The 26,878-nt window shown below is 39.3% G+C and overlaps 1 protein-coding gene across 2 annotated transcripts in view; it reads right to left on the bottom strand.

Moving 5' to 3' along the window:
* Nucleotides 1–26,878, bottom strand: part of XPO1 (exportin 1) — a 96,998-nt gene that overhangs the window by 3,867 nt on the left and 66,253 nt on the right. For both annotated transcript variants that reach the window (XM_073628082.1, XM_073628083.1), the window contains exons 8-23: nucleotides 22,210–22,258; nucleotides 20,984–21,103; nucleotides 20,760–20,888; nucleotides 20,254–20,412; nucleotides 18,133–18,330; nucleotides 16,014–16,152; nucleotides 15,301–15,482; nucleotides 14,687–14,843; nucleotides 11,170–11,333; nucleotides 10,888–11,022; nucleotides 7,367–7,550; nucleotides 7,157–7,263; nucleotides 5,825–6,019; nucleotides 4,963–5,131; nucleotides 1,346–1,480; nucleotides 733–892 (exon numbers count right to left, since the gene is read on the bottom strand). In XM_073628082.1, the coding sequence (XP_073484183.1) occupies nucleotides 733–892; nucleotides 1,346–1,480; nucleotides 4,963–5,131; nucleotides 5,825–6,019; nucleotides 7,157–7,263; nucleotides 7,367–7,550; nucleotides 10,888–11,022; nucleotides 11,170–11,333; nucleotides 14,687–14,843; nucleotides 15,301–15,482; nucleotides 16,014–16,152; nucleotides 18,133–18,330; nucleotides 20,254–20,412; nucleotides 20,760–20,888; nucleotides 20,984–21,103; nucleotides 22,210–22,258 (2,382 nt within the window). The remainder of the gene's footprint in view (nucleotides 1–732; nucleotides 893–1,345; nucleotides 1,481–4,962; nucleotides 5,132–5,824; nucleotides 6,020–7,156; nucleotides 7,264–7,366; nucleotides 7,551–10,887; nucleotides 11,023–11,169; nucleotides 11,334–14,686; nucleotides 14,844–15,300; nucleotides 15,483–16,013; nucleotides 16,153–18,132; nucleotides 18,331–20,253; nucleotides 20,413–20,759; nucleotides 20,889–20,983; nucleotides 21,104–22,209; nucleotides 22,259–26,878) is intronic.

The following is a 26,878-nucleotide window of genomic DNA, read 5'->3' as shown; positions in this document are numbered from 1 at the left end:
CAGGCGGAGTGATACCAAATGCATTTTGCCTGGGACAGGAGCCATCGCTATAAAGGAAGCATCAGCTTATGAAGCTCCTGCTCCTTCCACAGCTGCTTGCTTCCTTTGGCACTGGCTCCATCCACATCGATGCTCTCCAATAGCAGGTCAGCAACCCATGATCTGGACTTGCCAACCCTGCCATCCCAGAGCAGGAGGTTGTGGGCCACATGTAGGTCACTGGTTGAGCATCCCTGCTTTAAGGTCATCCCATCTTCTCCCTAAGCGCACTTCTAAAAATGGACACTCATGTAACCAACAAAAGTTTGCAGAAAGAAATCTAAAAGGCATTCTTAGCAATTTTACCCTCCCTCGGCAGACTTGACAAGAGAGTATGTTTATCAGTGCTAACCTCAGGCAGGGGACAGGTTAGTATTCATGGGGGGTCTTAAAAGGCCTGATACTAAACTGACGTTTAGGTCTTGACAGAGCGACACACTAAAATAGGGGAAGACTACTGTATAATAAAAACTAGTGGATATTCAGGATCCCAAAGATGCCCATTTCCAACTGCTTCTTTACAAATACAAACAGGTTTTATCAATCTAATAAGTGAACCAACCCATAAATCTGAGCACAATTGGTATTCAACATGAAACCTCAGCACAACACTATAAAGAGTGTTTTTGGTTGCTATATTGGAATCTAAAAAAAAATATTTGCAGACAAAATCACATTGGCTCATTTACTCACTCCTGCAGATGAGGAAACGCTGACTTTAATAGATTAGCTACATAGTCTTGAATAAATATCTGATTATTGGGTGGAACTGCAGGATTCAGCGGTACGCTTATTTTTCCTTCTTCTACCAAGTTAAACATGTAAGCCAGAATTGACGCATGCATTGTTAACCCTGCAGGGGAATAAAATAAGATTTAGATTAAGTACTCAGTTTGCAAATGCATTCATTTTTTTACTGGTAAAATATACCTAAACAGAGTAGGATAATCTCAGGATCAAGAGGCCAATATGCATATAACAATGTGGTGGGTTGCCAAGAGAGACAACTCAACTACAGGGAAAGGCAAGGTGTATATAGAATTTCATCTGCTTATACACTTGGATCCTAGGATTTTGACTTGTGGTAACCTTCTGGTTATACATTATCCCAAAATACACTTCGTTTCTGTTGCCCAGGTCTGAGACATGTTCTTTTAGTAACAATGCAATGGAGAGGTGTTCATTAGTGGTAGCACCTTTAACCTTGACAAGCTTAATATTCTGTTTAGTTATTTTTTTTACAATTGTTTTCTGAACTAACAAGTCCATGAACAGTAATTACTTAAGTGTACAATTCCTCACATACCAGCAGTGTGTGAAGTATCCGTCACTACAGAAAAGATGTGCTGAAGAACGTCACAGAAGTAGGTTTGATAGAAACTCTGCGCTGCAGCTTCTTCTTGAGCAACGTTTTGTAATAAAGTATAAAGAATCTGTAATCCTGAAATAGACACACATTCATTGTAAAAGAAAGAAGTTGGCCACAACATTTAAAGTATATCTATGATTAAAATGCAAAATCAAATTAATTTCTACATTTTTATTTCAATTATTTCTAGCCTACCCTAACTCTGAACAATCTTGAAGCCTGTAAATTTACTTTGTGAATCTCCCCACACATTTACTTTCCGAAAATTTGTGACGCATTTATTATACCCTGTCGATAGGCACTCCTGTGTCACAGAATTCACAGAGCCTGACTTCTGAACTACAAAGAGAAGGTGTTGGAAAGATGCCCACCAGACAGGCAGCACTCAACACATGAAAGATTTTTCAAGTAAGCTTATATTGGTTTGTCAAAAATAACTGTTTTCCATTGGAATAGCAATACAAGCATAGATACCTATAGATTAAATTTAATTTTACTGAGGACTCCAATTAACAAGAACTGGACTCTACAAGATGTGCCCAAATATGCAAAGAACTAGCCTGTGCCTGTGGAGCTCTGCAGCTGTTCTTTCTCAATGATTTACTACTAACCAGGTCTTGCTCTACAATGTGTCCTGTGTGGCAGTAGCCATCTTAAGACAGGGAACTGCTTCCTAATGTCAGATCCACCAGAAGGAACAAGTGAGCAGAACAGTAATGATATTAAACTTTCTGAGACTAGCAGTCAAAGTGCCCTTTTCACATTACAGATATATAACTGGAGGCTATAGGCAAATGCATGCCTGTAAACTTCCACAAGCAAGTTAAATTTCAGAATCCTGCATAGGCACAATATTTTTAACAATGCAAATCTTCACTTTAAGTTCTATTCCACTTAGAAAAAAAAAAAATCAGAGTGACTAGGCTGACCCCACATACAGTTGTGCTCAAAAGTTTACATACCCTGGCAGAATTTTATGATTTCTTGGTCATTTTTCAGCGAATATGAACACAAACTTTTCTTTCACTCATGGTTAGTGTTTGGTTGAGGCCATTTATTATCAATCAACTGTGTTTACTCTTTTTAAATCATAATGACAACAGAAACTACCCAAATGACCCTGTTAAAAAGTTTACATACCCCAGTTCTTAATATCGTGTATTGCCCCTTTTAACATCAATGAAAGCTTGAAGTCTTTTGTGGTATTTGTGGATGAGACAATCTTCTCAGATGGTAAAGCTACCCATTCCTCTTGGCAAAAAGCCTCCAGTTCCTGTAAATTCTTGGGCTGTCTTGCATGAATTGCACGTTTGAGATCTCCCCAGGGTGGCTCAATGATATTGAGGTCAGGAGACTGAGATGGCCACTCCAGAACCTTCACTTTATTCTGCTAGAGCCAATGAAAGGTCGACTTGGCCTGGTGTTTTGGATCATTGTCATGTTGGAATGTCCAAGTACATCCCATGCGCAGCTTCCTGGCTGATGAATGCAAATGTTCCTCCAGCATTTTTTGATAACATATTGTATTCATCTTGCCATCAATTTTGACCAAATTTTCTGTGCCTTTGTAGCTCACACATCCCCAAAACATCAGCGATCCATCTCCATGTTTCACCGTAGGAATGGTGTACCTTTCATCATAGGACTTGTTGACTCCTCTCCAAATGCAACGTTTATGATCGTGGCCAAAAAGCTCAATTTTGGTCTCATCACTCTGAATGACTGTGCCAGAAGGTTTGAGGCTTGTCTCTGTGCTGCTTGGCTATTGTAAGCAGGATACTTTATGGCTTTCTTCTGGCGACTCAACCATGCAGCCCATCTTTCTTCAAGTGCCTCCTTATTGTGAATCTTGAAACAGCCACACCACATGTTTTCAGAGTCCTGTATTTCACCTGCAGTTATTTGTGGGTTTTCTTTGTATCCCAGTTTTCCTGGCAGTTGTGGCTGAAATTTTAGTTGGTTTACCTGTCCGTGGTTTGGTTTCAATAGAGCCCCTAATTTTCCGCTTCTTGATTAGAGTTTGAACACTGCTGATTGGCATTTTCATTTCTTAGAATATCTTTTTATTAGGGCCGTTACTGATTAAAATTTTCGTGTTCGATCAATTTAAAAAAAAAAAAAATCAATCGACTAATTTCGATTAATTATAAAGCACATACAGATCCAACTACTTTTAGCTGATCTCCTTGCATTGCAACTCTGCATTAGTCAGTGGCAAATGTGGTATACACTATATACAATCACCCGACACTAATTAGTTTCCACAATCCATGACTTAACACTTTTAAAAAAAAAATTTTAAGGAGTCTCCTAATGTTAAATTTGTTTTTAGGGTGGACCTCCACTTTAACAAGTCATTTTCAAACTTGCAGATCAATTGCTTGCTATCTAGGTAATGCCTCCAATGGGTATACCAGTCCTGTTGACAACCATCTAAAATGGGAATGCCATTTTACTTCCCGTTGTCTCTGGGACAGGAAGTGAAATGAAAGCTCCACACTGGGATGCACAAGGCAAAGCCTAAACGGAGAGGTGTTTTCTCTCTGCATGACCTAATCTAAAACTAAAATACAAATTCAAGCTGTATATATACTTTAAATCACCATGATTCCTCCTCCACAATTGACCTGTCCAGTACAGACAACACACTCACCTTCATAATGCCTTCCAATGTTTGTATATTCCCAGCAAGTGTCACGTATCATCTGCATGGGGCATGTCCGGCCAATTACAAAACTGGCACCTCTGCAATTCGCAGACACGTCCACTCGGTCAAAGCCTTTCAGGCCATGATTGGATCGGTCAGGCGCCTGCTGTATTCCATTACTTTACCATTGTCCAGTGTGGGCACCGTCAAAGACTGGGGGGGGGGGGGGAGCCAGTGACGTCACTGGATCCCCGATGGAACTCTCTGAAGACCCGGAAGGCGGCGGAGAGGTGAGTACCGATCAAAAAAATTAACGATTAATCGAGGAATCGTTAAATTTCCGCAGCACTACTTTTTATATCCCTTTCCTGTTTTATACAGTTCAACTACCTTTTCCCGCAGATCCTTTGACAATTCTTTTGCTTTCCCCATGACTCAGAATCCAGAAATGTCAGTGCAGCACTGGATGAAAGATGCAAGGGTCTGTCAGGAGTCCAGAAACTCATTGACCTTTTATACACACACGCACACTAATTACAAGCAAATAGATCACAGGTGATGATGGTTACCTTTAATAGCCATTCAAACCCATTTGAGTCAACTTGTGTGTGTGTTAACAGGACAAAATCACCAGGGTATGAAACTTTTGATCAGGTTCATTTGGGTAGTTTGTTGCCATCAGGATTTAAAAAGAGGAAACAGTTGATTGATAATAAATGGCTTCAGCCAAACACTAACCATGAGTGAAAAATGTTTTTGTGTTATTCGTATTCTCTGAAAAAAACGGCCAAGAGATCATAAATTCTGCCAGGGTATGTAAACATATGAGCACAACTGTATATACTGCCCTTTGTGATGCATTATAAACATGTAGGCATAGCATATGACAACTGGTATATGTTCCTACCTGTATCTGCAACATTTCGCATGGTGTGTTTGAAAGCCCAAATTATAGAGTCCAAAACCAACTTAAACTGTGCCGGAGGTATGGCCAGGAAAGCAGGGAAGCAGTGGGAATTTACAGCTTGTAAAAGCAAAAAGAAGTTTGTCCTGTGGTCTGGGTACTCTTCAAAGTCCTGTACAAAATAAAATAAGGATGCTGTAGATTAGCTTTAATTTTACCTCCTTAACCGTAAGTTGTAGATCATAATTTCTCAGTATGAAAACAAGTGCTAAGGTGTTAATCCATGCTTCCAGCTTGCCAGCCAGCAGCATGCACCTTTTAGTTTACCAAATTTTTCACATAGGTTAACAGACATAAGTGTTAATGACTATGCCTTTACATGTTGTTCCAACGCTCGGCACTTAGAGCAAAGCTCATCCCTATTGCACAAGTAGAAACACCTGCATGTACCCACAGGTAACTTGATAGGAGAACACAGAAAAGATCAACACCCCATGTTCTAGTTTTTCCTTTCAGTTTCTTCCTGTGGGTACGGGTATATGTGCAACTTAAAGGGTACACCATAATATCATATTTGGCATTGCAGAGATACACATTACCCAGTGATCAGTGTAGACCAAAGCCAATGTACTTGAAAACCGTGTGTGTAGAGAAGGCTGATCTATATTCTTTTGCATGATTTAAATAGCTTTTTGTGGAAGGGTGCAATGATAACTGGGGGGAAAAAAAAAATCATGTTTATCTGCTGCAATGCACTGTAAAATTACATTGACTACATTGAGTGGAAAATGCATAAAATATTTTATTGTGAAGTGTCTACATGGAACATTTTGTACATTAGCTTACCTAAAGAAACGGAACATACCTTATTTATCATGTTTAACGTGCATTCAAACACAGCATCAAATATCTGAGGTATTTCTGCTGTAATATGGCCTCCTAGCTTGTTTACAATAGTAGCCATTGTGCTGAGTACTTCAGGCTCCCTGGCAGCTGGCACATTTCTTTGATAATCAATCAGAACTGCATCCAGCAAAGGAGGGACAAAGTTCTCTGCAACCTAAAAACAGAACAAGCAAATGACCAATTTAGAGAACAGACAACTTAAATAATCTTTGATGAACAGCAAAATGTTTAACCATGAAACTGACATTTAAAGACTATTCACACTTTCCCAAGCATGTTATATTTTCTAATTCTTACAAATCCAGCTAACACCCCTCCACACCCCCACCATGTACATGTTTTTACACCTAAGTGTCCTGGTACATTAAAGAAGCAGGTATGTTAACTGAGTTGATGTGCATTAAAGGATAAGTTCACCCTTTAAAAAAATAAAACTAAACGCACATCTTTTTGTAGGTAAAAATATATGCCAGGCTCCTGCGGACTGTCAGTATAGCTGTCTGCCCATACCTCTTACGGGCAGGCAGTTCCTGAATGACGGGAGGATCAATGAACTACCAAGAGCGCTAATCAGCACCCTGGTGACATCACCAATGGCTGTTGATAGTTGAAGTTCTATTTACAGAACTAGGCCACTTTTTTAAAATTGCGACAGTGGCTGCCTGGTCTGCTGGCATAACAGTTACGCCAGAGGATGCAGGGGCTACTCAGTTAGTAACATGTTACACCCTAAATATGGGTGTAACATGTTACTAAAGGTGAACTTATCCTTTAAGGGCCTATTACAAATGAAGGTGGTTTCAAACATGAAATATAAACAAAGCATATCTCTCTACAGTGTGTACCTGTCTCAATCGAGAGCACCAAGTGTCATTTCTGCCAGTTTCCCCGTTCCTCTGCTATCAGCATTAGTCACTTCTGACAAGTTTTCCTGACAAGAGAAAAACTTTGACAGAGGAGGAAGCTCCAGTATGCAGCCTATGATTTGACAGCCTCAGCTGTGTGCTCCCCCCCCCCCCCCCCCCCAAAATCAGCTCTCCCTGAGCTCTGCAGAATGTGAATTCAGCTCCTGCCCCCGATTTCTGGAAGCTCAGACAAGTTGTATAAATTCTGGACTTTAAAAAGATGTAGAGAAAACTGCAGATAAACAGGTAAAACTTATGTAGGAGGACTTGTTTCATCTCTGTGTATCGCCTGAGGCTAGTCACTTCACATATGTAAGGGTTTACAACCCCTTTAATGTGGACAGCAAACATGCAGGCACAATAAAAAAAAAAAAAAAATTACTTACCATCTGTGGGTCATTCGATCTGCTAACCCAACCTGATATTAGCTTTAAGGTTTCCTTTTTAACTGTTCTCATGCTGCGTATCAGAGGTTGCTTTGTAACCATCTCCCCTGAAAGAATCAAGGTACACCTTTAATATACGATAATATAATGGCAAATTTGTATAACGGGAAGTTAACAAAAAAACAAAACAAAAACACACTGCCAGCTTACCATTTGCCTGAATAGCTGCAGAAATATTTTCACTTAGGCACTTGTACACGTTTAACATATCCAAATAAATTCTTCCAAGCTGAATAACAAAGGGGTGTCCGACAGCTTTACATGCTCTTACATTTGTTTTTAATATGCTTCCAAGTTGTTTGACTGTTTCTGGGTCCTTCAATATGTCAACGTTCTGAAAAAAATAAAAGTTTGCAAATGAGGTACTACTTTCACCTTTTAGGCTACACAAGCATCAACACAATATTCTCCAAATTTTTCACAAGGACAATGTAAACTGAAGCAGCAGCCTTAAACATGACCCTATCCAGATATAAAAGGTGCCATTGTGGTTGTAGCAAGTTGAAAAATTGTCTGAATACAAATTTGTAGGAGCATTCCTATTTGAGCTTTGCCATTCATTGTGTATTTCTTCTAGATCTGTGCAGTAATTCGGCATAAAACTTTCTAGGAACTTTCTATAACAAAGATTAGTCACTAATGCTCCTAATCCCTGTGCAGAGAGCGACTTGTGTTGCATCATGCATTTACTCTGTAGTGTATGGATCTGCTAGGTACCTCCCACAGTCCTGCTCCCCACATAGACCATTGTGCAGCGCAGTTATGGTGTCACTACTACTTTTTCAAGGTAATAACCAGGTTTGCAAAAGTATTTGCAAAATAGGTTTATATTTTTGAGGCTGTTAAAAGTGTAACTAAAAAGGCAAAAAACGTTTGCTTCATTTTGGATAGAATAAAGGAAGTTTATAACCCCTGTTTGTTCTTTTACCATCTGTGTCCCATGGAGGAGATTTCCTTTCACTTACTGTCCCATTGCCAAAACAGGAAGTGAAGAAATCCCTCCAAAGTGAAAGAAATGCAGCGTGACACCAAGGTCGCTAGAACTAGTGTCCCCATTGGAAGCTTTCCCTTCTATTACTGATCTGATGTCAACCCAAAATTTGTGATTTTCTTTCGATGATGGTAAAAAGGAAAAATATAGAAGGCAAACACCCTAACGAGGAGATAGATTATATATACACATACACACACACACACACACCAGTAAAAACCAAAATGTCAGAGTGAGCAATAATTCTAGTACCAGACCCTCCTGTGTAACTCTAAACTAGTAACCTGTAAAGATTTTAAAGTGACGCCTATGGATAATTAATTGTACCATAGTTTGTTGTCATTCCATTGGCATGCACAATTTTAAAGTGTGACATGTTTGGTTTCTTTTTACTCAGTGAAACAGCTTTTATATTTTATCAAAAAATTGGGTATTATATGGTGTTCAGAAAAAAAAGTATGCATTTTGGTGTTCGATAGCCTGCTATCATGTGACAAAAAATTGCAGCAACCATTTTATTCTTCAGGGACTCTGCTAAAAAAAAACCCAAAAAACAAAAAAAAACAAACAAAAAAACATGTTTGGCGGAGACACCTTAAGAAGCAACTAATGGCAACGGGTTAAATTCACAAAGCTTTTTCTCTTGAGCTGATATTTCCTAAATACCACAAATTCTCATATCTTAATTCTCAAAGTATAACAAACTTTTTTCTATTGTGGGAAACTGCTTGATAGTAAGAAACCCCACCTTAATATACAACAGCCCCTTGTTCTATTTGAAAATTGATCAGTCCTGATGTACCAATGGCCTAAAATGCCAGGACAGTACAAATAACCCCCAAATGACCTCTTTTTGGAAAGTAGAGAGTCTGATATTTAGTAAGGGGCATGGCAAGTTTTTTGAAATTGTAATTTTTTGGAAAAATTAAAAAAACTTTTTTTTTTTTTTTACACACCAGTGCATTACAGAGTCATCATCATATATGACTGACGGTATGTTTTTTTTTTTTTTTATAACTGTAACTGCAATGTTTTGAACCATCATGAATGGGTTACATGCATAACTACTACTGTGCTGTGATTGGCCCACAGCTACCACATGGTACAGGGTGCTGTGACTGGCCCAAAAACCATATGCTAGCTGTGGGCTATCAATGGCCAACTATAAGAATCACAGCAGTTAGACCCCTTTCACAATGAGGTGCTTTCACGCTAAAAAAAAAAAAGCACCTGAAAAGCTCACGAAAACCGATTTTCATTAAAATCAATGAATGCTTTCACACTGAGGCAGTGCGCTTCAAAAGCGCCTGAAAAGCTCTTCAAAAGTACTCAGTGTTTTACTGGCAGTTTACAAGCGCCTCAGTGTGAAAGGGGTCTTAGGAATTAAAGGAGAAGTCCAGCCTGAGCTCGTTTGGCACTCCTGCGACCCGTTTTCAGCTGAGAGCGGTCTGAAGTCCGCTCTCTGCTGACATCACATAGATCAGTCCAGGCACATTCCGACTCTGGATCCGCCAGGTGCCTGGACTGATGGCTCTCAGCGAGCCGCTGAGATGGCCGCTCCCCCCCCTCAGCTCAGCGCTCCAGTGAGCGTGGAGGAGCAGAGCTGCTGATTGACAGTCATCAGCTCTCCACTCGGGGAGTTGAGAGAACCGAGCCACCGGTGGTGTCGGTTCTCAGTGCAGAGACGCCGGGGGACCGCTGCTGCATCCACTTAAGTATAAAGGGGGACAAAAAAACCTAAACCCATACTTCTTCTTTAAATTAATTCATATTAGCTTTTGTTTACATTGTGATCACCGGGAGCTGCAATTTGTTGCGTCCGATGGTTTACGGGAGTGGCACGCTTTTTACCTGGAAGAGGCAGGACGACATACATGTACGCGATTCTGGCTGCCCTGCCGCAATAAATGTATTGTGGCTAGGTGGCAAGCGGTTAGGGGGTGCTGCAGCAACAACTAGCTGGGAACTGGGAGCATCACAAATCCGTGTACAGATTTATTAGCACACTATGGATCTTTAATATCATCCAAAGGTTTTATTGAAGAACGATCTCATTAGTTTAACAAGAGCAACATTTCAGAGGTGCGCAGGAATCCTTCCTCAGGTATGCGATGTTCTCTTTATGGACACATCAGCAGTCTATTAGACCTCTAAAGTTTTCCCTGCCTTCCATTGCAGCTAACCAAGCACAAATCCCCTTGGATAACTTTTCCAGATAGGCTGAAAAAATGATTCCAAGTCCCTGGCAGCAGTAGTTTTAACTACCTCAAGTCCAGGCCTATGAATGGCACATGGTTAAATATTACATTAAAATGTTTAATCAAATACAAGATATGTATTGATAACAACAGACTGGGCACCAGTATACATTTACACCACTCCCACTTTCCCCTTATAACCCCCTTTACACAAAGTTATTCTGTGTTCCACAGTGTGATAGTTCGGCATGTAATGCTCAAATGTACAAGGTTTATGCTGGGTCGATAATACTATGTTATTTGTTGTATTCTGTTTTACTTTGCATTGTCGTTGTGTAGGCAATGTCATCACTCTATCTTGTCTTTTTGTAAATCTTTGCTATTTTCTCTGTATGAAAATTGGAAAGAAAAAAAAAGTACTCAAAAGTTTTCACATTTACACCCCCTCCTTCTGTTCGGAGATTAAACTGGCTATCACTCACCTTAGTGGCTTGTTGAATAATACTGTCCCACACTTGGTTAGGAAGAAGCATATATTTTTCTATCAAATGCTCCTGTACGGGTTGATCTGTTTGAGCTCCAATCATATAACCCACAGCTTCATAGAATGTGTGAACCTAAATCATAACACATGTTGGAAGAAGTGTTAGCATTCTACAATAAAAACCTGCACATACCACGAAAAATTATGCTACAGTAAAGAGTAATGCTTAATTTGTGCCACCAGCTCCCAAACTTCAGCATTTTGAAATAAAAAAGCTTACCTGTTGAGGCTGAAGATCACAGATTATGGTATTGATGTTGTTTAGGATCTCATCAATAAATGGCATTACTTCCCCAACTTGAACTTGAACAAAATGTCTGCGGCATTTCTGAGCTATCTTAATAAATGTATCACATGCCATATCTTGCACGCCATCGTGGGTCTCTGAAATTACACAAAGTTATAAAGCACTTTTTAACCATTTTGCTCCACAGCAGTTTTGGCACACGTTAAAAAAAAGCTGTATTCTCTATCCACAGGTGGAGAGAAATCCGCCCACAGATACTTTATATTCTGACAGCAGGTTTTGCAGCTAGCAGAATACATTGATCAGCAGCTCCAGCCGATTATTAATAAAAAATAATCCAACACATCCCTTTGACTTATCAAAACGGGGACTGCCACACACTAATCAAAAATTTGCCCAGTCCTTCCTTGCTGAACCGGACAAATTTCAGTGTATGGCCAGCTTAAGATATAATCGCTTTAAGCCAGAGGATTAGGCCTAAACAATATACATTTTCTGGAAGCGGTGTGCCTGGAGAATAATATGGTGGTATTGAAAAGAAGAGAAAGAAAGGTTTGTGTTGAGTAAATAAAGTTGATATACAAAAAATCTACACAACCCTGTTAAAATGTCAGGTTTCTGTGTTGTGTAAAAAAAAAAAAAAAATCATTTCAGAACTTTTTCCATCTTTAATGTGACCTATAAACTGTAAAACTCAGTTGAACAACAAACTGAAATATTTTAGGTCAAGGGAAGTAAAAATAAAAAAACTAAAATAATATGGTTGCATATGTGTGCACACTCTTAAACTAATACTTTGTTGAAGCACTTTTTGATTTTATTACAGCACTCAGTCTTTTTGGGTATGAGTCTATCAGCATGGCACATCTTGACTTGGCAATATTTGCCCACTCTTCTCTGCAAAAACACTCCAACTATGTCAGATTGCAAGGGCATCTCCTGTGTATAGCCCCCTTCAGATCACCCCAAAGATTTTCAACCGGATTCAGGTCTGGGCTCTGGCTGGGCCATTCCAAAACTTGAATCTTCTGGTGAAGCCATTCCTTTGTTGGATTAATGTATGCTTTGGGTCGTTTTCACGCTGAAAGATGAAGTTCCTCTTTATGTTCCGCTTTCTAGTAGAAGCATGAAGGTTTTGTGCCAATATTGACTGGTATTTGGAATTTTTCATAATTCTCTCCATCTTGACTAATGCCCCTATTTTAGCTGAAGAAAAACAGCCCCAAAGTATGATACTGCCACCACCATGCTTCACTGTGGGTATAGTGATCTTTTGGTGACATACAATGTTTTTGCGCCAAACATATCTTTTGGAATTATGGCCAAAAAGTTCAACCTTGGTATAATTAGACCACAACACATTTTGCCACATGCATTTGGGAGACTTCAGATGTGTTTTTGCTAAATTTAGCGGGGCTTAGAGGTTTTTCTTTGTAAGAAAAGGCTTCCGCCTTGCCACTCTACCCCATAGCCCCGACATATGAGGAATATGGGAGATTGTTGTCACAAGTACCACACAGCCAGTACTTGGCCAGATATTCCTGCAGCTTCTTTAATGTTGCTGTAGGCCTCTTGGCAGCCTCCCTGACCAGTTTTCTTCTCGTTTTTTCATCAATTTTGAAGAAACATCCAGTTCTTGGTAATGTCGCGGTTTTGCCATATTTTCTCCACTTGATGACTGTCTTCACTGTGCTCCATGGTATATCCAATACCTTGGGAATGCTTTTGTACCCTTCTCCTGACTGATACTTTTTAACAAGGAGATCCCTCTGATGCTTCGGAAGTTCTCTGCGGATCATGGCTTTTGCTGTAGGATATAACTAGGAAAATGTCAGGAAAGACCTACTAGAACAGCTGAACTTTATTTGGCGTTAACCAGAGACACTTTAAAATGATGGCAGGTATGTACCGACTCCTAATTAACAAGCGTTTGAATGTGATTGCTTAAAAAGGAGAAGTGTAGCCAAAGCTCGTTTGGCTATACTTCTATGGATCACAGGAGTGCAACTCGTTTTGCATTTCGGGGACACTTTTCAGCAGAGAGCGGACTGAAGTCCGCTCTCTGCTGACATCACCAATGTCAGACCAGGCACCGCGTCATCCAAACCACAGAGTCTGGATTCGCCAGGTGCCTGGACTGACACCCCACTCAGACTCTCAGCGAGCCGCTGAGAGCCTGAGACGGCCGCTGTCTCCTTCACAGCTCAGCACGCCAATGAGCGAGGAGGGGGAAGAGCAGAGAGCTGTGACTGACAGTCTATGGCTCTCTACTCACGAAGTTCTGAAAACCAAGTGTTCGCAGTGTAGAGGCGCCGGGGGACCGATGCTGCAGCCAAAGTAAATACAAAACTGCAAAAAAAAAAAAAAAAAAAATTATCCTTTACTTCTCTTAATTCTGAACACAGCTGCATCCTCACTTATAAGAGGGTGTGCACACTTATGCAATCATATTTTAGTTTTACCCCCCCGAAAGATTTCAGTCTGTTTTTCACTTGAGGTGTACAGTTTATTGGTCACATTAAAAAGGTGGAAAAAGTTCTGAATAGTTTCTTTGTCTGATTTTTTTTTTTTCACAGAAACCTGATATTTTAACAGGGGTGTGTAGACTTTTTATATCCACTGTAAATACCCAACTTAACAAGCTTTAAAATTGCTTGTGCCCGTGAAGCAGCGCCAAAACTTCGGTATCTCAAATTTTCAATAGGCAATCCTTTAAAAGGTCATCAATCTAATTTTAAATACAAATGACAGGCCCCAAACTATTGCTTGCTTCAGCATGCATGGCGATATGCAACATGTGCAGTGCTATCGACTTTTTATACATAGGGACCCAGGATGTGTGCTTTAATGCACATATATGTGCATACATGGGGGCTTTTTTTTTACTTTTTATTGAAAGTTTTCAAAAAATTTGTACAAAACATGCACAAAAGAAAAAAACAAAAACCAAGGATACAACAAAATAGCAGGTGGATAAGAGCAACCACCAATCCATAGGCTTATGAATCACCCAGATATACAAGACACAAATCAGTGGGAACAGGGACATCTCAAAACATCAGCAGATACATGGGGGCTTTGAGGGACCCCTGAGGTCTTCCAAATACTCCACTGAGGCTAATAGAGCACAGAACATGCTCCATTAGCTTCTTCCCCAGCCATTGCGGCCTGGAAAATTAATCGCAATGCACATAGTTTCCAGGTTCTTACTAGCTAGTAAAGATTGGCAAATGAATGTCTCCCTCCTTTCTACCTGGTGATACTAGCCATGCGGGAGAAAAAGGGAGAGCCCTTTTAGATGGGGGGGGGGGGCACTGAAGCGATCCAGCGGCTTTAATGCTGCCAGTTCATTTCTATATGCAAGCCAAATGTCAGCTTGTCTGACAAACATGCATTCAAGGAGTGTGAATACAACTGAGTAGTCAACAGCAACAGCTGAATAAAATGAATATTTCATAATATGGAAGAAAAAAATAAAAATAAAAATTACCATGCATGAATTCAAATAGTTTGTTTACAACGGTCTTCAGAAATTTCCAGTGGGCTCTCAAAAACCTTGGATACTGCCCCACAATGTACATGATGTTGGATGCAATGATAGCTTTGTTGTCTTTGCCACGTTTCTGCTCACATAGACCAAGAAGATCCTGAAATGAAAGTTATAATCCAGCAACATTATTTAACTGTAAATATTTAAAAGCGAACAAAAAATAAAATTTTAGGACATCAGCTGCCTGTACATTCCCCCCTTTAATTCCCTTCCACTATTTCCTCTCCATTTCCAATTCCTTCCTTGGCCCATTCCTGTGTTTCTGACCCAATTGTACCCACATTTGCCCACACTGCATTTTAGTCTGAACCTGACACTCCTCTACAATGTCCACAGCCAAGCATTGCTCCTATCCTCCTTACATACTCCCCTCAAGCTATTTTACCCAGCCCCCCCTCTCATTAAAAGGAAAATACACATTAAAAGGAAAATACACAAATGACCAACTCATGCAGGGTATATACTCCATGTGATTATCACCTTAATAAAAGAAAAAAAAAACCTAAGAAAAAAAACAAGCATAATTAAATATTTTACCAAGCACACTCACTTACTTTGATGACTGTAACCAGAAACCTCTTCTCATCTTCTTCATGCATGGCTCCACTGATTGAACCAATAGCCCAACACAAAGTATTCAGATTTTTCCATGACCACTCTGTCCCATTTACTTGGTTGTGCAGTTTCTCAGTCATAATTCTTTCTGTGTCTGCATAATCCAAATGAGTGAGATAAACTAAAAAAACAAAAAAAAAAAACAAAAAACAAACACAAGATGTTAACCAGTAATGAAAAATAAAATTGCTGGATGTTAAAATTAGAACCACATGGTAGCCAAGCCCAAAAAGCATGGTACATGAGAGAGTAGTTAATATATCGGTAAGTAGATCACAGGGGTTTTGAAAGCGAACTATAAATGCAGAAAAAAAATAAAAAATATGAGAACACTATGTAGACAGCCACAGTTGACCTGCTGAATTTCTAGCTGCTTTACGGTCACTGGCTTTAATACCCCAAGCTTCTGACCCAGAACAAGTATGCAGATCAGAAGAGTAAGTATCAGATGTCCTTTTAGCCCATACAAAAAAAAATGTGGATCAGCATGACAACTAAACCACTAATATTTTAGGAGGTGACCTCCAGCAACCGAAAACTGCCATAGCATTTGAGATATTTGTGATCAACAGTATACTATGAAGCTTAATCTGAACTCAAAACAAGCACGTTTCTAATAAAAATGTACATACAAAGCAGAAGAAATCCTTACCCAAAGTTTCCCTCATGTTTTTGTACAGATTGATGGAATCCGTGTCCTTCATAAATTCACGAACCACTTCACCCTGATCATTCTCTACAACCAAAACTTCTTCTGGTTTTGCCATTCGACTAACCATCAATAAACGCACCTGCAAAAGAACATGTTACCCATCTTCATAATCTAGTTAAACAAGTTTTTTTTTTAAAGATCGCTCTTCCCCCAAGCCCTGTTCCCAGTCATTTAACTTTCAAGTAGCAGAAATTACGACCAACGCAGCCTTTAGGGTTTGACAGATAAAAGACAGGTGTGGGGATCAGAGATGGGACAAGACTTGTAAAGAATAAGGAGGTTATTCAGGTATTGTGGGATGTCCAATCTGATTTAAAGAAAAGTACATGTATTTGCAAGAAAACAGTCTGTAGTTCAAAGCTAGTAATGCAGTCCAGGGGACAATTTAGGTTTACTTTAACAGCATACAAAATTATATGAAATATGAAAGACAAAAAGCATTTAAAGCTATGACATATGGGTGCATTAATGCAAGGGACGGTTGTGCACAATCAACATTTTAAAATGCAGAGTAGGAAGGGGTGGTTGGTGGCCAGGTACAGTTTTGAACAAGTTAGGTACTTTTAACATCGAGACAGTTGGTCATAATGGCTATTTTACAAATATCTCAATTAGACCACTATTATTAAAAGGTAGATTTAAACTTTTAGATGCATCTCGGGCCTAAATAAATTAGAGATTGCATGCAGCCCTGAAGCCACAAGAAGGTCCATACCTGAATCTCAACCAGTTGATGCCAAGCCAGAGGAAGGCTGCAGAGCATCAACCTTATGCGCAAGACAAGGATAGAAAACGTCACACCCAGAGGGGGAATGACAACATGGAAGGTAAAACCGAACTTGAACCAAAAGAAGCTGCTCTACAGGAACCCACCAAAACAGGCAGAACAATAAATTCCCATGTAAGGAGAAAATGGGGGTAACTTCAAGAAGGAACAGGTCCCAAGAGGAAACCTGAAACAAAACCGGTCCAACGAGAAAAAAAAAAAAAAAAAAAAAAAAAAAAAAAAAAAAAAAATCTACCGTTATACATGGAAATGCCCAAGGCTTTACAATTTAAGGGCTCATTTAAATCTACAAATAAATTTGAGCGCCCATTAGTGCACCTAATGCAATAAGTTGCATTAACATTTGCATTACATTAAAAAAAGGCTTGCCAGACGCCCGGTCTGCTTGTTTTTTTTTTTTTAATGGTATGGATTTTTGTATTTTCATCTCAGCTAGTAAAGCTTTCTAAAACGCACATCAAACATGTTGTACATGCCATAGGGTCATTAGTGGCAGGTTTACAATGACATCAAGCAGTAGGGGGGAATGATAAAGCCTGGCAAACAACACGTTGCATCAATTTTCTGACACAACTTTAACACAACCAAGTGAATAACACTGGGTGCTACAATGCACACAATTTTGAAAGGTGTTTGTGGACCTTCAACAAAAATAAATAAAAACACACTCATGGAAAAGCCTGCTTTTCAAGCTAGTGTAAACATAGCCAAAGGACCAGGGTGATGGAAAACAGAGTGCAAAACAAAGTGCAAGGCGAAGCGTCAGGTACTCGTAATCCAGGGCCAATTAGGGGCAGGCAACCAAACAGGACCATGTCACAGTAGGTGGTCAGTTGGAACAGACCAAGGACTGGATTTCCACAGGATCCTAAACAGTATCAGCAGCAGGATGCATTTTCTTCAACGCTGAATGGCAGATAAGAATGCAGAACACAACCCAGAAGACATCAGTGATAGGTCCATTGGCATCAATGCTTTTCATGGTGAAAACTGGTGGTAGCACAAGGATACATGCTATGTAGAAACCATTTAAAGCAGCAGTATAGTGAAGGATCATAGGAAAAAAAAGCTAACAAAATGTAGGCAGTATAACCCGAAAAAAGGCTGCGCCCCTCAAAAGGAGAAAAGAAAGTGGATTTTGGCAATTAACAACAGAAATGTTAAGAGCTTAGTACAGCAGGGCTGGACATTTACCAAAGAGGCACTCGTTTATTAATATTGCAATTAACAGAATTAAAATGTCAAAGACTTCAATCACATATAAAACACTACCTTTGAGAGAACTGGCAAATAGAGCTGTCTTCTGGGGGGAACATCAAAATGTTGACTGCCAGAAAGAAGTGGGGATGCCGATGTGGAAAAAGGGCTCTCCCTGTATAACTCTGCCGCCAAATGATTCCAATACTCAAGGCAGATTTTGAATATTTCTGTTTCTTCTACTTCAGATACCAGCAACATGTAGTGTAGAGCCTGGATTGGAAGTAAAGCATTAAAATGATGAAAAGGGTTTGCCATTTAAAGTGATAACTAAAACTACCAAATAACTTTCTATTTATCTTGAATAGGACCAGTCCCAACTTGGTCTTTATTATAGCAGGACAGGATAACTTAAGAAAAACATCTATTTACCTAAGCCACACATCTTGAATGCCCATACCCTGGCCAGTGTTCTACTGGATTTACATTGTTCCTTGTGCTTGCAGTGCATATGGTAAAAACACATGTATAGGTGTGAATGGGCTCCTTAACGTTTCTCTGTCATTCACACTATACTGCAGTGCATGGATGTGAACAAGCAACAAAGGAAAGAATAGGATTTCCACTTGAGGTGTATTTTCATGTAAAATGTTGCTTCACCAAAACAGACAAAGATGAACAGGCCCTAAATGTTAACCTATGCTTAATATACGGAAGGGCTCAAGGCACTGCACTGATTTGACTGAAAGTTAATAGCAGAAAACACTTACTCTTATTTCATCAGGTTAGCTTAATGTGCTCCGCTTCCAGCATTGACTGGACAGTCTTCTAATCACAGCCAATGGGGAGAGTAGCATGTCAAAACAACTTTCCTGCTTTTTGTGTCAATTTTGATTACTTTGCAGTACCTGCAGCTACCACGGTCAAAAAGGACTTGCTTTACAGTTTATTTCTAAGAATATATAAAATATTTGATTGTCCATAGCCTGGCACCAGTTCTACTTTAAATGATCATATCCAGACAGAAATAAGGGGACTGCTGGCTATCAAAGCCCTCTGGCTTTGATACTTTGAGTAATTGACCTGGAACAAGTTTACAAACCAATAAAGTCAAACCTCCTTATCTGCATATGATATCCTCCATTTTCATTGAGAAAAGGCTTCCCTTAAAAGGCTTTAAGGCAGTGGTTCTCAACTCCTGTCCTCAGGACCCACCAACAGGCCAGGTTTGCAAGATAACTGAAATACATCACATGTGATATAATTTGCAGCACAATGATTGCAGTATTCTTGTCTGCATCTCCCCAAGGTAATACTTAAAATCTGGCCTGTTAGTGGGTCGAGGACAGGATTTGAGAACCACTGATTTAAGGGATTACTGAAAGTCCAATAGTTGCTACCCTGATAACTGCCTGAATGCACACACACCGTCTCAAATTCGTAAGAATTTTTTTTTTTTCTGTAAAGCCTAATAATTGATTACATTCATCTCCATTGAATGGCTGTTATTTTGCATTGGATGGGTAGACTATAGGGAATAAAATGGCATAAATCAAGCAACTGTAGAAACACTAGGGAGAGCATATAGAAATCTTTCAGAAGTATGACTGCACAATTAGTCCTCATGCACACGGACGTTTTTACAGCTGCTTTTTTGAGCTTTTTTTTGCAGCTTAAAAAGGCCTGTCTATGTTAGTCTATGGCTTCATGCCCACCTAGGCGTTTTTGAGCTGCAAGTGGCATAGGCGTTTTTAAGCTGTAAAAAAAACCCAGGACCAGTGGGTTCTGAGAGACGTTTTTCAGCTGTAAAAACGCTCTAACGCTGAAAAACGCTCAAAAACGTCATTCACCAACGTTTTTTAGCGTTTTTGATCCATTGAAAAAAAAAAAAAAAAAAACGCTCAAAAACGCTAACGCGGAAAAACGCTCAAAAACGCTGTTGCAAAAACGCTGAAAAAATTTTTAAAAAAATCACTGCAAAGATACTGGCGTTTTCATAACGTTTTTTTAACAGCCTGTGTGCATGAGGGCTAAGTCTTTTAAAGTCCTAAATAACTATGTTTTTAGGACCTTCATGTCAACATTCCAATTAATTTGCAACTTGCATTCAATCTTCATATACATCAAACATATTCAGCATACCCTACATACACTGTCTTTGATGACATATACACCTTTATTGTTAAACAAACTCACCTCCATAAGAGTTTCTCTCAAGTTCAGCCTCTTTTCTATAAGTTGTCCATGTTCTTTAAGAAAAGTACATAGGAACAAGCTGAGGTTCTGAATAAAGTTCTGCTCATCATCCTTTCCATTGGCATATGCAAGGCGAATATTTGTGTTCAGAGGCAGCATCTGTACAGAAAAGAAAGTCTCAATTGCGTTATATATATATATATATATATATAAAACAACAGAAATGGCATTCATTGAAGTCAGTTTCTACTGGCAGCTACCAACATTGTAGAACCACTAAGTAGGCAGGATTTGTTTGGATCTGGAATATTTATCCATGCTGTACTTCAATTACATAAATATAGACAAGTATAATTAAAAGACCTAGTTCTGCAGTCGGTTTTCTAGGTTAGAGTTAATCTATCACTTGAGTGTTTTCGGGGTGAATTAGATAGATATATCTGTCTGTTTGTCTATCTATCTGTCTATCTATCATACATACATACACACATACTTTCATGGCTTACCTGCTTTAGTTGCATCATTGTCAAAGTGAAAAGTGTTACAAACTGCTCCTCGTACTGGCTGACACTAACTCCAGCTATTTCAGTGAGACATTTTAAAGACACATTTCGGAACATTGGAACATTTAAGAACTGGAAAGAAATGAAAAACACACAGGCATGAATTTATTTTGCCACTAATAGTGAAAACACACACACACACGCACACTTACAGCAAAGCACCATACCTTATAAATTAATGTGCTTATCAATTTGGTCTCAAATATATATCCCAATGGAATCCAGTTAAGAAATCTGAGAAGTGTTTCCAAAGTTGCATGGACAAGTGGAGCATTTTGGGAGTTTTCCTTTGTAAAGGTTAAGAAAAACATTTTAAAATTCAAGAATAAAAATAAATATTTCAAATTTTTTTTAACAAAAAACAGAAGATGTGCAGAAAATAAAAATAAATAAAAAACGTAAAAGTACTAATGAGCAGTTATTTCTTAAAATAACAGAAGAAAATGTGTCTGTTCGTTTATCCATCAGAGGACATAACTAGACAAGTAAATGCAGTCAAGCACAGCACTATTCAAGAAAGGTTTACAAACATAAAAAGTTGTAACTAAAGGCAAAGACAAATGTATGTTTTGCAGTTCTCATAATGATGATATCAACTGTGACGCCCAAGGGCTTGCCAACACCACATCCCAAGCATTCAGTGTGCAATTCCATGTGTGCTTACATGCATTTGCAGGTGTGTAGATTTCAAATATTTTAGCGCAGCACTCTTACTAAACAGACCACTATATCAAAGAGCAACAAAACTCACTCTGTGCAATACCACTGAGTGTGTGAAAAATCTATGAACAGTTATGCAAACAAAAAGATAAAAAAATAGATACTATAAAATTGTTAATATCTAGTGCAATCCAATACAGAAGGAAAAAATAAATACAAAAATTTAAAAAGTGCTTGTCCACAGTCTTAACGGTGTAAAACTTCCCCCAGTGCCATCACCCTTAAAGTGGAGGTCCGCCCACTGCTGCAAAAATTAAAAGCCAGCAGCTACACATACTGCAGCTACTGCCTTTTAATATTAGGACACTTACCTGCCCTGGAGTCCAGTGATGTTGGCACCGCAGCTGATGTATATATCTATCGATCTATCTACATAGATCGATAGATATCCATTTATTATGTTTGGGGGGTTCCAAGAAATTTCGAGAAAAAATAATGGATTTTAACTTGTAAACAATAATTGTCAAAAATAAAAAAAAATAGAAGTACAGCATTTTACTTATTCATATGTAAACACATGAAAAAACACCAAAACGGTGCGAACTAGGCTCATTAAAATACATTGTTTTTTTTGCATGTGTCCATAGTGTTTAAAAAAACGCATTCAACTGCATCTGTTGTAAATGAACAGTAAGATATGCATGTTTAGCAGCATTTCATATGTATTACTTACCATGACAAATTGACAGAGCTGAAATATCTTTGAGAACTCGTTACACATGCTGCAAAAAAAAGAAAAAACCCAGACCATTTGTATAGCAAAACTTACACTTTTACAGCATTTACAGAGGTCAACTTCAGTATGTGGAATAAATGAAAAAAAAAAAAGTCAGTGTCCCATATCTGCTGAAATAATCATAGTATTATAAAAAAAAAAATTAAAATTAAAAAAAAGCTGCAAACTTCACAACCCTTCCCGGAACGGTCTCTGCCTGGTAGCCAAATGACCAGAGTAGCCAAATGCCAGGGCCTAGCATGGTCACTTCACAGTGTAGTAAAAGCGATCGGTCAGCTCTACAGATCACTAAAAGTCCACTGGAAAAAAAAATTATAACAAGCTTAGGACCTATGGATGGCAATTAGCTTAAAAAAAAAAAAAAAAATATATATATATATATATATATATATATATATATATATATATATACACACACACACACACACACACACACTAATAAATAGTGATTATATATATATATATATATATATATATATATATATATATATATATATATATATATATATAACTATCTATATATCTCTATCTATAGATAGATAGGAGATATATATAGATATTATAATATAATATTATATATTAGTGGAAGATAAACAGGTCATGTGAAAGGAGTATACCCCATAGAAATTGTTGACTTTTTCAATATGATGTATGTGTATGTGAACAGTGCCTCCAGATAAAAGGTGATATACTTGGGGAAAAAAAAAAAAAAAAAAACACATAAAATTGATATGCAGTTATTTATTCTCTAATAAATGTACATAACCCCTTCCCTGCCTAGCGTACGCAGATGTGCGTACTCGGCTTTCCGGGGTTATACCGGAATGATGCCCGCAGCTGCAGGCATCATCCGGGTACTGTTTGTAGAGCGGGCGATCGGCTTTCCTGGTATAACAACCGATGCGGCTAAAAGCTCGGACGCCCCCCCTCCCGCCGCTCTTACCAGGCCTCCCGTTCCATCGGGAGGCCCGATGACTAATCGGCCACCTCCGGCGGCTGGGGACAGGCTGGAACGTAGCAGTGAGCGGCTTTGTTCCAGCCTCCTAATCGTAAACACGGAAGCGACGTCATGACGTCACTTCCCGTTTACTCAGCTGCCAATGGCGCCGGTTTAAAAAAAAAAAAAAATACACAGTATTCAGAATCGCCGAAAACGGCGATCTGAATACTTTGAAGTGCAAAGGAGGGATCGGGGGTCTTTTAGACCCCCGATCCCTCCATAAAGAGTACCTGTCACCACCTATTACTGTCACAAGGGATGTTTACATTCCTTGTGACAGCAATAAAAGTCATCAAAAAAATGTTTTTTTTAAAACACAATTTATAAATATAAAAATAAAATAAAGAAAAAAAAAAAATTTTAAAGCGCCCCCGTCCCTGCGAGCTCGCGCAGCAAAGAAAACACAAAACGCATACGGAAGTCGCGCCCACATATGTAAACAGTGTTCAAATCACACATGCGAGGTAACGTCACGATCGTCAGAGCGAGAGCAATAATTCTAACACTAGACCTCCTCTGTAACTCTAACCTGGTAACCGTAAAAAAAAAAAAAAAAAAAATTTTAAGCGTCGCCTATGGAGATTTTTAGGTACCGTAGTTTGTCGCCATTCCACGAGTGCGTGCAATTATGAAGCGTGACATGTTTGGTATCTATTTACTCGGCGTAACATAATCTTTCACATTATAAAAAAAAATTGGGGTAACTTTACGGTTTGGTTTTTTTAAAATTCATGAAAATGTCCCTTTTCCCAAAAATTTGCGTTTAAAACACCGCAGCACAAATACCGTGTGACATAAAACATTGCAACAATCGCTATTTTATTCTCTAGATTCTCTGATTATATATATATATATATATATATATATATATATATATATATATATATATATATATATATATATATATATATATATAATGTTTGGGGGCTCCAAGTAATTTTCTAGCAAAAAATACGGATTTTAACTTGTAAACAAATTTCAAAAATAGGCTTAGTCATGAAAGGGATAATATGTAACGTCAAAAAAGTACACCCTTACATTTTATCACAAAGCTAAAGGATAAGTTCGCCTTTAATAGGATGTTACACCCATATTCAGGGTGTAACATGTTACTAATTCAGCAGCCCTGTCACCCCCCCAATTCTCCATTGTGACAGAGGGTGGGGAACCCTCTCCTCGCACCTGCTGTCACAATTTAAAAACAGCAGAGCTATGCAGGGGCTCCACCAACACAGCCATGTCATTCACAACGATCGGAGAATGATCTACAGGACCCATTACTGCGGCAGCATGGGGCTTGTAGTTCCTAATGAATTACCAGGGTGCTCAACAAAGCCTTCATAGTTGACACTTCTTGCAGCTGAAAAACTATCTGTTTGTATGGAGGCATGGGCAGACAGCTGTCAGGAGTGTCTGTCTGCCCGTGCCTGTCATAGCACCCACAATCTGCTTTGCAGGCTCCAAGGTTAAAAAAAAAAAAAAAAAAAAAAAAACACCCAATCATGTGTATTTGGTTGGGTTCTACCAAATTTACAACACATTTGCAATAACTGGCTGGGTACTTCAGGTTTAGCTCCATTCCAACTTGTCAGGGATAGGCTTTTGAGTGGGGAAATTTCCTCAAGTTTATTGTGACCATGACCCCCTTCAGCTTTAAGCCATCACGCAATTACAAATAACTACACAGATCGGGGGTCACCACAGAAATTTTTCTTAGGACTACTGACCACTTTTTACTGTATTGGTAAGATTGCACAAAATAATTGTGCATGAGACCGCGCTTTAAATATTAAGTGTTAAATACCTAAAACAAGAAAGTTATACAAAATTGTTATTATGTAACAATGTATCAAAAAAAGAAAAAAGGGGAGCTGCCTCTGATGACATACATCGAAACATTTTAAGCAGAGTCACACTCAGTGATGTTTCCGCCTTTACTCGCAGCCTGTGTCTGGGCTTGGCGCCGGCGGCTTTACTTGTATATGCACATACCACCTTCGTGTCGGGCATGACACAGGGCAACAGGAGTGCACTTATAGGTTTTTTTTAATCAAATAGTGGATTGTTTTACACCATGAAGCTTCCCTGTCTTTGACATGTTGGCAAATGGTCTCAAACTGTGAGAACCATGACTGGTTTGCAAGTCCATTAGTGAAGGAAGTGGATCCATTAATTTTTGGATGTTCAAGATTGTACAGTAATCCAAAAGAATCGGAATTGGATTGTATAATGTAGGACACCTCCTAAAAGCACATTTTTGTTTGGTCTTTTTGTAAAGCGGCAAGTCATTTGCCTGAAGGGGTGAAGGACACTGGGTGTTTTTGACATAACATTTTGAACACAGAAGATTGCTTTATATTTTATTTACATTTTTTTTTTTACACACAAAATTTACTTGAAGGTAAATATTAGGGCCCTTTCACACTGGGGCAGTTTGCAGGTGCTATTGCGCTAATAATAGCGTTGCAAACCGACCCGAAATTGCTGCTGCTTTGTCTCCAGTGTGAAAGCCCCGAGGGCTTTCATACTGGAGCGGTGCGCTAGCAGGACGGGAAAAAAAGTCCTGCTAGCAGCATCTTCGGAGCGGTGAAGGAGCGGAGTGTATACCGCTCCTGCTCATTGAAATCAATGGGACAGCGCGGCTATACCGCCAGCAAAGCACCTCTGCAGAGGCGCTTTGCGGTGGTTTCTAACCCTTTCTCGGCCGCTAGCGGGGCGTAAAACCGCCCCGCTAGCGGCCGCATACCGACGGTAAAGCGTCGCTTACAATAGCGGCGCTTTCCTGCCGACGCCGCCCCTGCCCCAATGTGAAAGGGCCCTTAGGAACTTGGTTTTTGTTTATTTGGATTTATGATTATTATGGACACATTGTTTGTGAACTGAGCAGTATCATTTTTTGAGCACAATACAAGGTGGTATCAAAAAGCGGAGACTTGTTTTGTAACACGCCAACAGTTGGCAACACAAGGCTGCACGCACAGTCACAGGGAGCTAAAAGACATTGTCCTGTGTACATCAGGAGCTGTGCAACTGGTGCTATTCTGACCACGTGCATTACCACATCTGTCATTTCATCATGGACAGCAAGTCAGAATAAAGAGCAAACGTGACATCCTGCATAAAACTGGGCAAAGCTGCCACAGAGACGTTTGACATGATTCGGCATGTTGAGTGGCACACGCGGTTGTTCGCAGACAATCATCACGCACAAGTTGCCAAATGGTTTCAACATTTTCAGGGGTTGAGCTTGTTGAAGGTCTTCCTGAGCTCTTGTCTTCCAGTGATGTCCTTCCGCTCTTGAAGGGTGAGTGTCAATCAAAACGGTTTCACACAGTATTTCATGTTTGCCTTTTATTCTAACTTGCTGTCCATGATGAAATAGTAGACGTGGTAAGGCACGAGGTCAGAATAGTACCAGGGGTGGTTACATCTATGGAGTTGGGCTTTAGGCGCCTTTCACATGGACTGCTGTTCTGCTGCAGTTAAAAGCATTGCATATGTTCTTTGAAATTCAAGACTCCAGGCACTGCGATCAGCTGCATTTGTACAGTGCGATTACCTGCGGTTACGTTTAGCTGCAGTAGTCATTCCCATATTGTTGACACA

This window comes from Aquarana catesbeiana, linkage group LG04, assembly GCF_042186555.1.
Source record: "Aquarana catesbeiana isolate 2022-GZ linkage group LG04, ASM4218655v1, whole genome shotgun sequence".
Classification (NCBI taxonomy): Eukaryota; Metazoa; Chordata; class Amphibia; order Anura; family Ranidae; genus Aquarana; species Aquarana catesbeiana.
This window is presented reverse-complemented; position numbering and strand designations above follow the sequence as displayed.